Source organism: Petaurus breviceps, unplaced genomic scaffold (genome assembly GCF_028583685.1).
Source record: "Petaurus breviceps papuanus isolate PSGF00001 unplaced genomic scaffold, PetGlider_PUasm1.0 76, whole genome shotgun sequence".
NCBI classification, from domain to species: Eukaryota; Metazoa; Chordata; class Mammalia; order Diprotodontia; family Petauridae; genus Petaurus; species Petaurus breviceps.
Window position 1 is genome coordinate 27,062,711 of NW_027186473.1, and position 14,428 is coordinate 27,077,138.

Consider the following 14,428-nt stretch of genomic DNA (forward strand, 5'->3'; position numbering starts at 1 on the left):
CCATCTTATAGATGAGAAACTGAGGTCAATAGTGGTCAAATGATTTGCTCAGGATCACACAGCTAGTAAGTTATCTGTGTCAAGTTTTGAACTCAGGCCTTCCTGATTCTGGGTTCAGCACTCAATCATGCCTCAAAATCACCTTTATTTGGGGCAGCCAGGTAGCATAGTAAGATCACCGGCCCCAGAGCTGGGATGACCTGGGATCGTATTGGGGCTCAGACACTTAGCACCCACCCAGAAACACCTGGCCATGTGACCTTGAGCAAGTTACTTAACCCTGATTGCTTAAAAAAAAATCACCTTTATTACAAGAGGGTTTGTTGAAGTTTAGGGTTTAGAGGTGCTCAAGACCCCAAAATATCAACACACCAGGTCCTGCCAAATGAATTCGACTTAAGTCTTCTCTCAGTCAGAGTAAAGCAAAGTTTATTAAAGAATCGCCATAAAGGGCAGACTCTTAAGGTGCCTAAGTATTAAGACTTGTATTGAACAAGTGGGTCAGAATAATCTGACACAGAGTGATTCTGTGCTAGATTACTTTCAGCTCTGTCATAGAGGCAAGATAGAATTTATATACAAAATGATTATGGGAGGATTTAGGGATGGTCTAAAGAAGAGGTTTGGAGAGGGTCTTGAGGAGTCTAAGGAGGATCTTGAGTGGACTCAGTAATGAGATAAGTGTGGGAAATAGCTAAAGGCTACTTGGAGATGACAGACAATGGAGGGCTAGGCTAGTTTTAGGGTAACAGATCTGGGTATAAATATATTGATAGGATGGGACAATGGAGGGCTAGGCTAGGTTAAGAATAACAGAGATTTGGGCCTAGAGATAATGAAAGGCTTATGGCCTCAGACAATTGCCCCATCAAATGGGAAAATTCAGTCAGAGTTCAAGGGGTTTCCCAGAGCTTGTACCCTATCAGACTGACCAAGTAATGTTAGCAAAAATGTAACATGCTGGCTTAAGGAGCTTCTGGATCGTCACAGTCTTTTCTGAGATACCTACCCCCATAGGAAAGGGCTCCAAATCCTGTGATATAGACTGTTGAAGTAGGTGGGAAATAATCAGATGCCTCCGGTAAACAAATACGGCGTATATCATCAGTAAAGGTGACTTGAGGAGAAAACTGCACTACTGCAATGTCATACTCTCGTGCTGGAGACCGGTACCTTTCATGGACTACAATTCTTTTGATATTTCTTTTCATTAAGGGAGGGTTAATAGTTGTACCAAAGCTAACAGTCCATCCTCGTGGGCTGGGATAACTGTGAAAGATGGAGAAAAAATAATTATAAGAATTGGACAGCATTAGAGTCATCAATTCTCAGAGCTTATTTACTCTAACCCGTGCCTACCTTCTTCAAACATACCTTTCAAATGATCATCCAACCCCCACTTGATGTCCTCCAGTTCATTACTTCTGGAGGCAGCACATTCCTACATTTTAAGCCACCATTATCTGTAACACCCAGGTCCTTGAACAAAGTATTTCTGTAAGGTAATAACTTGTAATTTTAGGTATTACTTCTGGCATAGACTGGCTGTGTTACCTTGGGCAAGTCACTTAACCTCCTAGTACCACAGGCAATTTCCTAAAAGGAGGGAGTTCTATACTATTAATGAAAATATAGACAAAACAAATATAAACAAACAAGCCAATAAATAAAGTAATGAGAGTGATTCCATAAGCCATACATATAAATCAGTCTCTTTAACCTAAGGTCACATCATTTCCAGATCCTTCATTGTCATGGTCTTTCTTTATGATGTCTCTCACCTTTTCAACTGAATACTTATAACCCCTTTATAGCTTTTCCCTTCCTCTCCTCATTTGCTTTTTCTGTCTTCACATTTGCTCCAGTTTCTGAAGAAAAAGTAGCCCTCTTTACCAAGGGGAATGTATCTATCCCTGGTGGAATTGATGGGGCGCTTGGGATCTATATCGGTAACATCAATTTGTAAAACCAGTTTGTAAAATTGTAACTGCAATTTGTATTGTAAAATTGTAACTGCAATTTGAAAACCAGTCTGTAAAATCACACTACGCCCCTCAGACCCCAGTCACAGAACATTAACTCTGCCCCTTCCCCCTACCTGCACTCCCCCTAGCTTCAAAGCATTAACTCTGCCCAGAAACAACTCATGAATTGTTTATCTCAGCCTTGAAACAATAACAAACTATTCCTATGAATCCTTCACTAAAGTATCTATAAACATTCCAGTTTAGGCAACTATTATCTCCCCTTTGTATAGTGTTCTGCTGCCCCCATGAATCCTTTGGTACCCTATCTCTAGGTTGACTCCTTGGCTGCCTCAATGAATCCTTCAGGGCCCTATCTCTGGGTTAACTTCTTTGCCCATTATCCCCTGAGTCTCAGGTTAGCCTTGGTTCTCAGACATTAATCTTGTCAAACATGACACTGATGGGTGGCAGACTGGGCACTTCTCCATCAGCCCTGGACTGATCACTGACTTAGTGATGTTTCAAGCCTAAAACCATACCTCCAGGTAACCCCTTTAAACACCAACTCCACCTTAGCCCCCATCTTAACTCCTCCCTAATCCCACCCTCTTCTCACCTGGTCACCCTAATTGACATCTAATGAATAGCCTTAACTCTTTAAAAGCTATGCCTGTGTCTTCTTTAAGCTTGCAGGTCCCCTAAGGATCCTTGCCTGCAGTAAGACCTATAATAAACTCTTCAACTCTGACTCCAAGTAAGCCTGAGCTGAATTCTTTCCAGACTGAATTGCAGGTTCTGGTCTTAAGATAAGATCAGAGTCCTTGTGGAACCTAATAGCCAACCCTCATCAGAATTGTCTCTATCTTCTCTGACCACCATTTGTTCCTATAATCTTTCCCTTTCTCCCTTATCTTTAATGTCCCTATCAAAAAGCTCACTCCCGCCATCTATCTACAAATGTCCTTAGGTCTACTCAATATTTAAAAGTCCCACCTTGACCCTGCCATGCCTTTGAGCTATTATCATGTTTCTTTCTTCCTTTTAATACCAAACTCTTTAAAAGAGTTGTCTGCCCTCATAGCCTTCACTTTTTTTTTTTTTTTTTACTATTCATGCATTTCTTAACCCCTTGCAGTCTGGTTTCCAGCCTCATCATGCTAGTAAAACTGTCCTCTCAAAAGTTACTCTTAACTCTGATTTCAATGATTTTTCTCAATCCTCATTCCCCTTCAACTGTTAGCTTTTGGTGCCATTGACCATTCTCTCCTCCCTTGACTTTCATTATATTACTCTTCCCCTTCTATCTGTCTGATGGCTCTTCATTTTCCTTTGCTGTGAAATTATTTAACTCCTGCCCCTAATGTTCTATGTCCCTTTTTTCCTTTTCTCTCCTTTCCTCCCCTTCCTTTTTCTCTTCTCTTCATGCAGTTTCCCTTGGCCTCTTTTCTAATTTTAATGATCATTATACTAATAATTAATATTTTAAAAGGACTTTGAATTTTAAAAGGCAATTTACTTATACCATCTCATCTCAGCTTCACAACAACCATTCTCCCAGTTGTCCAGATTTTAATCTCAAACCTATACTTGATTCTTTTTTCTCCCTATTGAAAGAAATAAATTATAATGCTGTACCATTTGATTATCTATAATAATTTATAACATTCTCTTTTCTGTAAAAAGGCTAGCTTAAAAGAGGAGCCCTTCACTTGCTAAAAGAAGCATTCCAGCTCTGCTTAAGTTACCTAAGCAGGACTCCACCCAGCTAGGAAACCTGATTTCTGTTTAGGATGTAAACAGAATCCAGTGTGGGTGAGTTCTTTCCCTAGGGAAAGAACTCCTGTCCCTGATCCCTTTCATTAGAGTTTAGGGTGACCCAGATCATGAAGGAGAACATGGTCAGGGTGCCCAGATTGCTAAAGGGAGCTAAAATATCATGACCAGACCAAGTTATCAGATAACCTCCTCCCTTCAATTATGTGAAAATTGGGAGCTTTTAGCCGACTTCTTCATTAAATATCCAACAATCAGGGTTGAAAAGTCATTTGTCAGGGAATTCCCTGTCAGAAGGTACACAGCTGATTTAAAGTGTTTCAGAGACTACTTTGGTGTCTTTGGTTACCGAAACAGCCACTGTCCATACTTATTGATTATTGGCTAGACTAGTTAATAAATTGATTATTAATATCTGTGAACTTTGTCTCTTGGAATTTTTATTCATGATACTGTATGATATTTTTGTTTTACAGATGAAAATGATGCCCAGAGGGGTTAAGTAAGTTGCTTATAGTCCCAGAGCCACTAAACCTCAGAAGTAGAATATGAACTAAGTTTTCCTGACAAAGTCCATACTTCTATCCAACATGCCACACTGTCTATCAAAGTCTTTATTTAGATGAATTCCCAAGTCAATTTACTTTCCTGAACTCTAGTTTTGCATCTCTTACTATCAGCTGTGTAGCTACATCTGTCAAAGTTGGGTTAGCAAACTAAGTAGCCAAGCTTACAGCTAGGTTTCACAGTGGATGGAGTGTGAGACTTGGAGTCATGAAAACCTGAGCTCTATCCTGTCCTAGACACTGACCCTGGCCAAGTCATTTAACCTTTCTCAGCCTCAATTTCCCCACTTATAAAATGGGAATAAAAACAGTACCTACTTCACAAGGTTATGTTGAGGATCAAATGAGTTAACATATGTAAAGTGCTTTGTGTTTTAAAGTGCTTTAAAGCTCTATATCAATGATAGTGATTATTAACATGTCCAGAATGGAACATGCCTCATATTGCTCCCTTCTCATAACCATCCTCTACACAGAATTTTCAATAGAAAAGTGTCAGTCCTACCATCTGATGATGTATGGGCTCTATGAGTCCCCCTCGAGCTCTCCTTGAGTCCTTGAGGTGCAGGCTCTGGGAACCTCCCTTGGACTCTTGATTAAATTGTCTCATTTGATGAGGCATTTGCATGAGGCAATAAGCCTTACATTGTGGCTGGGCCCAGACCTCTAGCCTAGTTACTAACTGCTAACTACTAGCCTAGTTACTAGCCTAGTCCTCCATTGTTCATCATCTACTTCCCACCCTTGAGCCTATCAAAATATCAATACACCCTTGAACTGGCCTAGTACACCATTGTCTGTAGCCTCCAGCTACCTCCCACCCTTAATCACTCAGTGACCTCATTAACTCCTCCTCCTCTAGACCACTCCTAGATATCTCCTACAACCTTCTGTATATAAGACCCCATCTCACACCACATAGTGGGAGAGCGCCATAGAATGCCATAGAATAGTGAGAGTGCCATAGAATGACCTAGCATAGACTTACTCTTTGTCTAATGCAAGTGAACTTTTAATAAGTTTTACTTTTCTTTGTCTGAGAAGGACTCTGCGTGTTGGTATTTTGGGGTCTCCAGAGCAACCCTAACCCTCTTATTGGGTAACCTCTTCACCATCCAACTCTCTAACTTCAAGTATTTAGTAGCTGTCTTCAAATTGGTGTTTGGTTAGTTGTTGTCTTTTGTTCTTAAAGAGGACCGAAATGACATTACTATGTTGAGGTCAAGGTATGATCTGTCATGCTGATAAGACCAATACAAGCTTGAAAGGGTCAGGCACAGATAGTTCGTATGAACATTTAGAATGGAGATGTCTCTAAATTTGTGCAGCTCATGTTTATTTTGAGCTACTGAAATTCTTCCCTTGTAGAGCAAAGCACCTTTTTTGATTTGAACATGCCATGCTGGGCAGTCCTGTGCCAGGGTCTCCCATGTCTCACAATCAATTCCAGAGTTCTTCAAGAAGACCTTGAGAGTGCCCTTGTACTACTTCTTCTGGCCTCCATGTGAGCACTTGCTTTGTTTCAGTTCTCCATTTGTCTTTTAGGCAAATATATGTTTGGCATTCAAACAATCTGTCCAGCCCATTGGAGTTGTGCTCTCTGAAATAGAGTTTGAATGCTTGGCAGTTTTACTCAAGAAGGGACCTCAGTGTCTGGTACCTTATTCTGTCAGGTGATCTTCAGAATCTTCCTGAGGTAATTCAAATGAAGTGATTCAATTTCCTGGCATGGCACTGATAATCCTGTCCAGATTTCACAGGCATACAACAATGAAGTCAGCACAATAGCTCTCTAGACCTTCAGTTTGGTAGTGTAGTAGTAATGGAATTTTAAGATCCCCTGTATTGGCTTGGTTTTTGGATTGATTGTGTTAAAACCCAGAGCTTGTGAATCCCACTTGTGGGATGGACTTGTTGAGGTGAAAAGAGAGGGCTGAACTGGGAGGAGCTGGTGACAAATTTAGAGAGACACAAGCAGAGAGAGAGGCAGAAGGATTTTTTGGAAGCAGCATCATGGAGGCAGAGATGGAGAGGATTGCTAAGAGCCAGTTCCAACTGTCCAGGACTTTTGAGAGCTGCCACCCAGAGCTGCCAAGGACTGAGGAGATATGGCTATTATGCTGGTACTTTGTCTGTTTTGATGTTTTGCCAGATTCATCCACTGGTGAAGGACAGTCCTGTTGTTGCAGAGGTCCTGGAACCTTGCTGTTGGTTCAGGGGTCCTGAGACTATTTTGCAGACAGAGAATGAATCACATCCACTGGTGAAGGACAGTCCTGTTGTTACAGAGGTCCTGGAACCTTGCTGTTGGTTCAGAAGCCCTGAAGAAGGATTTTCTTGTTGTATGTTTACAGAAATCCTGGAATAGGGTTCTGCTAATGTTTTCAGGGGTCCTAGGACTGTTCTGCAGACAGAGAATGAATTAATGAGGACACTGGCAATGTATCTTGTGGCCTTGCTAAGCTTTGTCTCCTCAGGAACAAAGATTGCTGAGAACTTGCCTTGGGTCAAGATGAAGAAAAGACCTCTCTTTGGGTATTAAATGCTGTGCTTAAGCTTGTTGTAACTCTGGGGTAGATGGCCTATTCAGTTGTGATCCAGGGGTGGGAAACTTTTGACCTTTTTGTGCTCTGTGACTGACCAAATGAAAGTACTTTGCTTATGATTGGAAACTATTCTCCATTTGAGAAGAGGGGCTTTGTGATTGACTAAATGAATGTCCTGCCTAGGGGTGGAGTAGTACTTGGAAATTATTACACTTAGTGAATGCTGTATTTTGAATGATGCTGTATTTTGATTTTCTCTGTTTTTAATTTGTCACTAAATAAAATGGAGAGCAGCTATGCTGGTATTTTGAACCTTGGGAAGTTGCCTTTGCTTGGCATTACAGGTAGGCAGCCCAGTACCTTTTCTCTCCTACATTTTCCTTTGAAGCCTCCCAAAGAGTGAGCTAGCTCTGGCAATGAATGTGTCAAACTCTTCATCTCTGTGTATATCCCAGAAATGTATACTGAGGGAAGTAAACATCCACAGCATTAAAAATTTCTCAATTTGCTATAATCAATGGTTCCATGGATGGATGGTATGGTGATAACTGGTGGAGAACCTGTTTTCTTGGTGTTAATTGTTAGACCAAAATTAGCACAAATAGCAGAGAATCAATCCATACTTTGCTGCATCTCAGCCTCAGAGGTTGCACTGAGTGTATAATCATTTGCAAACAAAAAAATCATGCACCAATTCTCCCTCCAATTTAATCTTGGCTTGTAGCTTTTCAAGGTCAATAATTTTCTATCATTGTGGTAGCTGACCTTGCTGCTGTTTTCATCCTAATTGAAGCTGTCTGACAACCTCACTGAAAACATTACACTAAAAAACATGGGAACAAGCACATAGCCCTGCTCCACTTCATTGGTGACTGGGAAAGCATTGTCTGTTATCCAGAATCTGGGCAAGCATGCCATCATGAAACTGAAGTACAATAATGATGAAATTCACTGGGTGACTAAATTTTGTCATGATTTTTCATAAGCCCTCACAACTGACAGTATCAAAGGCCTTGGTCAGATCAGTAAATGTTGTGTACAGACTTTTATTCTGCTCCTGAAATTTCTCCTGGAGTTGTCAGGCAGCAATCCATATCAACCTTTCCTCAGCCCCTTCTGAAGCCACACTGGCTCTCAGGAAGATTACCATCTTTCAGGTTCCTGAAGAGAATCTTGCCAACAGTGACTAAGAGAGAAAGACACCTCCCTCCCCCATCCCCACAACGTGATTGTCACAGGACAACTTATTTCCTTTTGCTCCATAGAGATGGACAATGGAGACATCCTTGAATTCCCAAGGGATAATCTTCTCTTGCCATATAACATGGAAGATTTCAGCCAGCTTTTGTATGAGTGGTAGACCCCCTGCCTTGTAAATCTTAGCTGGAATAGAATCAGTGCCAGGCACTTTCCCACAGTAGAAGAGTCTATTTACATTCAAAACCTGTTTTTCCATTGGAAATTTGCCTAGAGAGGGATTGATTTCAACCTGAGGTATTCTGTCAATGGCTTCCATATTGATTGCTGATGGTCTGTTGAGAACATTATGCAAGTGTTCAGCCCATCTCTCTAGGATCACGTCTTTATAACTAATCAAGGTAGCTCTATTTAGCACTGAGGAGTTAATATGCAGCATAGATAGATCATCTTTGGCTCATAAATAGCCTTTGGGGCATCATAAAAGCACTTTGGATTATTACTATCAGCATAAAACGAAATTTTGCTTACACTTTACTTTTAATGGAGCTAAATGTTACCTTCTTAGAGACAGATGAACTATCCTGCCAGAAATCCTGTGGAGATCTTGTTTTTCATTTAACAGCTTCTGAATTTCCCCATCATTTTCTTCAAACCAATCTTGATGTTTGTGAATGTTCTGGCCCAATTAGTAAATGTACTGTGCACCAGATCTTTCAAAGCTGCCCACTCCTTTTCTGTTCCACTGTTGCCAATTGTGTATTGGCTCAGCTTTCCTTCTAAATTAGCAATGAATTATTGCTCATGCTCAGAGAAGCACTCCAGTCTACTGAAATTAAATATTCTGGCAGTCATCTTGCCTTGGGGCCTTCTGCTTTTGTTGAATGTGATCATTTAGTTTAGAGAAGATGTCAATGATCAGTCTAGCACTCAGCACCACACATTGCCTTTATTATTCTTACGTCCTTTCTGTCTCTTCTCCTTACAATGACATAGTCTATTAAATGCCACTGTTTGGTTTGAGGGTGCATCCATGAAGTTTTATTGCATTTAGGTCATGAGATCCACAAGTCTTCAGAAGTAAGCGACCATTGCTGTTGCTGCTTCTGACTTCTATTCATCCCGAGAACTCCCTGCCATATCTGATAGTCTGTGCCTACTCTGGCACTAAAGTCACTAAAGACTACAAGCTTGATCTCTTTTGGCATATTGATGATAAAGGTCTGAAGGTTTTCAAAAAATTTTTCTTTGGCTTCATCAGGGTTTGTCTTGGTGAGAGCATATGGAATGGATGATGGCAGCATGGAATTTTTCCTGCAAGTGGCATTCACCTTGTCATGAGCCTGTCATTCACTCCTTTTAGGAGTTGTTATACATGCTTGTTGACTAGATTAGTTTTGATTGCAAAACCTATGCCAGATTCATGGTGCTTCCCATAACTGTATCCACTTCAGAAAAACATATCCAGCTCTGACTTCAGTAAGCTGACCTTCATTTGTCAGCATTGTTTCACTCAGAGATGCTTTTTGGATGTGATACCTATCACAAGACCTGTCATCTTTCAATCCTGCTTGATTTCTTGTTGTCTGTAAGCGTGCATACATCCCACATACCAACATTAAGTGGAATCGTATTCACAAAAGTTTTTTGTACATTTTTGTGTGTGTGTATTTTGACCACAGTGTGGGATCTCTACCTGAAATGTAAAGTGGGCTAGGGTTCAGTTTGGTATAGCAGACAATTTTTGGGGTACCTTTCCTAGCCCCTTTCTCATGCCAGAAAGTGAGCAGTGTGGTCCTTAAAAAAGGCTGCTCAGACACCTAGGGGCCTGCCAAATTTCACTGGTGCTTCAGTGAGAAGATAACCCTATGGCCTGGGCTACCTGTGTGCAGGGTTGTGACTACATCTCCTAGAGTATTCTCACTGCTGCTTCACACTTGCCTGTTGCCACAGGACTTGGACGTAGGTTAAAATGGTAAGATGGCAGAGATGACATCTTGTGAGTTTCACATAAGTTGGATTTAAGTAAGGCGGAGTTTTCATGCAGACTCACTGTCTTTCAGAGTCATAGGAACAAGTGGCAAGAGAGAAGTCAAGATAGCTAGTGATGACTCAGGATGCACTGGATAACCTTGGTATCTTCAGTGTCTGACCAAGCTCTAAGAATTCCAGAGGACCTGTCTCAGCTGCCTTCATGGTCCTTGGAACAAATTGTTCTCACCTGCCTATTCCACCAAGGAAAGTCTTCACATGTTTGGGACAGATACCTCCCTAAATCAACCTGGTTTACCCTGTCTGCCAAAATGGTTTACCAGTGTGTGGCTGTAGAGAATGCTACAGCTCCTTGGAGCTATAGATGAAAGCTACATGAGGCAGGTGGGCACCAAAGGCAGAAAGCAGGCCTGAAAAGGGCTCAGCAGCCCTCACACCAGAGGTACTAGTCTTCCCTGAACATTAATTTATCCAAAATGGAACTCATCATCCGACGCATATTGCTCCCTTCTCAAATCCATCCTCCATAAAAGAAAGTCTCAGTCATACCATCCAACTCTCTGTCTTCATGTATTTAGTAGTTGTCTTCAAAAATTTGGAAGGCTATAGTGTAAAAAGTACAGTAAAGTTGTCCTGATTTGGCCTAGAAGACAGAACTGGGATGAATTAATGGAAGTTATAAGGAGGGAGGTTACAACTAACAAGGTGTCAGATACACCTAACCAAAAAACAAACAAATAAACTGAACTTTCTAAAAGTTAGGTATCCACTAATAAAAAAATCTACATGAAAACATGATAAGATTATACATAGAATATACATATAGGATTATAAAACTCCCTTATTTTACAAATGAATTAACCCGTGTAAGAGTACAAACTTTAAAGCACTATGTAAAGCTAGCTATTATTTTATTATTGTTATAGATGAGGAAACTGAGGCAAAGAAGTGTGTGACTTGCTCAGGGTCTCACAAGCCAGTAAGAGACTGAAAAAGAATTTAAATCAAGCCTTCCTAACTCAAAGGCTCATGTTCTCTGTTGTAAGATATCTAGTTCCTCAAAACTAATGGGATTTAGGCAAAGATTAGATGATCACTGGTCAAGAATACTATGGAAGGCATTCTTACATCCTGTGGAAGTTTGGATTTGATGATCTTTAAATTACCTTCAAATCTACAATTTTGAAATCGTTTTCAAGGCAGCTGGAGTCTATAAAGGCACCAGGTACAAGGAGAGACTCAGGAATCTAAAATGTTAGAAACCATTTAGTCTAATCCCTTTGACTTTACAGATGAAGAAACTTAAACTGAAGGATGTTAAATCACTTTACTTAAAGCTCCAGTTAGTTAGTGACTGAATAAGCATTAGAACCTAGATCTCACAGTCCAGTGTTCTTTCTACTTTAGCTTGTTTCCTCCCTATGCTAATAGAATTTGTTTAAGTGTGCTTGGGAAGAGCAGTTCAGTAAAATTCCATTTTCTTAGTCATGGGTTTCAGGCTATGATTAATAAGATCCTTCTACTTGGTTAAAACTTACTTCTTAAAGCAGTGAGCTGCAGTAACAAGCCATGTGTTACTAATCAGAGTGGCCCCACATTGATGTACATTGTCATGCTGAAGACTGGCTTGCCATGGCCAGGCAGACTTTGGCGCAATTTCTCCACCAATTATTCTATTGACTATTGTTGGAGTCAGTCGTTTGCCACAACCTGTAACAAATTTGTTGGAAGATTAAAAGTTTCAATAAATCACCTTTAAGTTATACAAGGTAACTTGTAGACGTATCATATTGGAATGCAATACTTTCTGTTTCTTCATGATCATCAGTGGTTATACAGAACACAAGTTGCTGCACAATGTAATACAATGCTAATTCAATAAACATTTATTGAACATCTCTAATATGCAAGATAAAAACAAACAAAAAATCGCACCTGTTTCGAGAAGTTAACATTCTACTAAGAGGCACATCATGTAAACAGAGAAATCAATTCAAGATAATTATGGGAGGTAGAGGAAACTAGAAACTGTAAGGATCAGGAAAGACTTCTCATAGGCAGTGGCATTTGAGTTAAGCCTTGAAAGTAGCTAAGGAATCTAAAATTCTAAGGGAGGCAGTACAATTCAGTCATGGGGGACAACCTGTGTAAAAGAAATAGAGAAGGGAGATGGAATATTGAATTAGGGTAATAGTAAGTGTCCCAGTATGGAGAAAATATAGAATATATGAAGAGAATTATTTGAAACATGTCTGAAGAGGTGGAATACAATCAGATTGGGAAGGACTGAGGACTTTGTCTTTAATACTATGAACAACAGTAGACCATTAAAGATTCTTGCAGTGGGGAGTTGTATAGTCAGAACTTTAATTTAGGAAGATTATTTTGTCAGTTGTATGGATGATGGATTGGAAAAGAGAGAGACTTGGGGCAGGGCGACCAATTAATAGATTAATACAATAGGCCAGCAGGAGATGGTTGAGTTTCAGAACTAGGGTGATGGCTATGTAAGTCTACAGAAAGAGGCAGAAGAGATGTGGAGGTGATTGGATGTAGAAGGTAAAAGAAAGGGAAGAGTTGAGGATTGCTGAGATTTCAAATCAAGTAGAAGAAGAATGTGGTAAACCTTTTCCATTAATTAATTTGAAGCACTGTCTATACATCCTACAAACACAGATTTCGTTGTTATAAAATTCAGTCAATCTCACTCAAATTTCCCATTGTGCTTTGGAGTTGACCTTTGCTGCTGAAAAGGTATTGACATGGAATACAGATTCTAGAGCAGAAGTTCCCAAATTTATGTGGCCTACTGTTGCCTTAAAAAAAAATTCTCAGCAGCCCCTTGGAAATCTACTTTCTTTAAACCCTTTAACAATTAAAAAAAATTGCAATATTTCAAAAAATATAATTAAAAAATAATGACACATCTTAAATTTAATAATTTATTGTGAATTTGTGGGTTTTTTCTTGCACTGATATTTTGATAACACAATTTGCATTATGTAACCACAGAGTATTGTATTATAAACAAGTGATTACATGCAAGCTGGACTTCTGGACAATGTGCCACATGCTTATCTGTCAACACTTGCTTGTTAAGACCTGATTAGTTATAACTTGAATTTTGTGTGTTTATTTGGAAAAAATGTAATCACTATAACTTTAACTCTGTTATGCAACAGATGGAACACATACAAACAGTTTTTCAAAGTTCTCTTCTCTTCTTTGCTTATGTTTCCACTGCTCTTATTTTTATTCAATGCCCCTTAATTGCACCCAAGGTTACTGCTGCCCTCCTGGATTATTCCAGCATATATCACTGGGGCAGTATAGCCCACTTTGGGAACCTCTGTAGGTAGCTGGGTGGTACAGTGTATAGAGTTCTGGGCCTGGAGTCAGGAAGAATTGAGTTCAAATATGGCCTCAGATACTTACTATCTGTGTGACCTTCAGAAAGTCACTTAACCTCTATATACCTCAGTTTTCTCAACAGTAAAATAGGGATAAAGATACTATTTCCCAGGATTGTTTTGAGGATCAAATGAGATATTTGTAAAGGATTTAGCACAATGCCTGCTACACAGGGGTGCTTAATAAATGCTTGCTCCCTTCTTCTTTCCCTCCTTCCCTTCTTCCTTCCTTATGTTTTTCCTTTCTTTCCTCCTATCTTCCCTCCTTTTTACCTTCAATCCTTTCTACCTTCTCTCCTTTCTTTTCTTCCTATCTTCCTTCCTTCAATCTTTTATTCCTTCCTTCCTACCATACTTCTACCTTCCCTCTTTCTATCCCTCCTTTCTTTTTTCTCTTTCCTTCACTCCTTGCTACTTTTCCTCCCTCCTTCCTACTTTCCCTCCTTCTTTTCTTCCATCATTCCTTCCCTCCTTCCCACCTTCCCTTCCTCTTACTCTCCCTCCTTCTTTCTCTCCTTCCTTTGCTACTTACTATCTTCTATCCTTTCTTCTCTTCCCCTTTTTCTTCTCTCCTTCCTTCCCCCTCCTTCCTTCATTTCCTCCTTTTATTTTCCCCTTTTCTATTTTCCTTCCATCTCTCCCTCCTTCTTTGTTTTTCCTTCACTTCTTCCTTCATTTCTTCTTTCCCATTTTTCTTCCCTCCCCAACTTTCCTTCCTTTATTCCTTTTCTCCTTCCTTCCTACTTTTTCCCTCCCTCTTTCTTTTCATCCTTCCTTCCTTCCTCCCTTCCTTATCTCCTTTTCCCCTCCTTTCCTTCTTTCTTTCCCTTCCTTCTTCCTTCCCTCCTTTTACACACTTCCCTTCTAGTTTCCTATTCTTCCCTCCTTTCTTCCTTCTTTCCTTACTCCCGTCCTTTCTTCCTTCCCTCATTCCTTCCTTCCTTCCTTCCTTCCTTCCTTCCTTCCTTCCTTCCTTC

At 40.1% G+C, this 14,428-nt stretch overlaps 1 protein-coding gene and 1 long non-coding RNA gene across 3 annotated transcripts in view; one reads left to right on the forward strand and one right to left on the reverse strand.

Annotated features, from left to right (window-relative positions):
* Positions 1–14,428, forward strand: part of LOC138175055 (uncharacterized) — a 121,423-nt gene that overhangs the window by 62,686 nt on the left and 44,309 nt on the right. The window lies entirely within an intron of this gene.
* The window catches only part of TMPRSS11A (transmembrane serine protease 11A), an 81,024-nt gene that overhangs the window by 13,914 nt on the left and 52,682 nt on the right, over positions 1–14,428 (reverse strand). For both annotated transcript variants that reach the window (XM_069105333.1, XM_069105334.1), the window contains 2 exons: positions 11,580–11,751; positions 1,010–1,269 (listed from right to left, as the gene is read on the reverse strand). In XM_069105333.1, the coding sequence (XP_068961434.1) occupies positions 1,010–1,269; positions 11,580–11,751 (432 nt within the window). The remainder of the gene's footprint in view (positions 1–1,009; positions 1,270–11,579; positions 11,752–14,428) is intronic.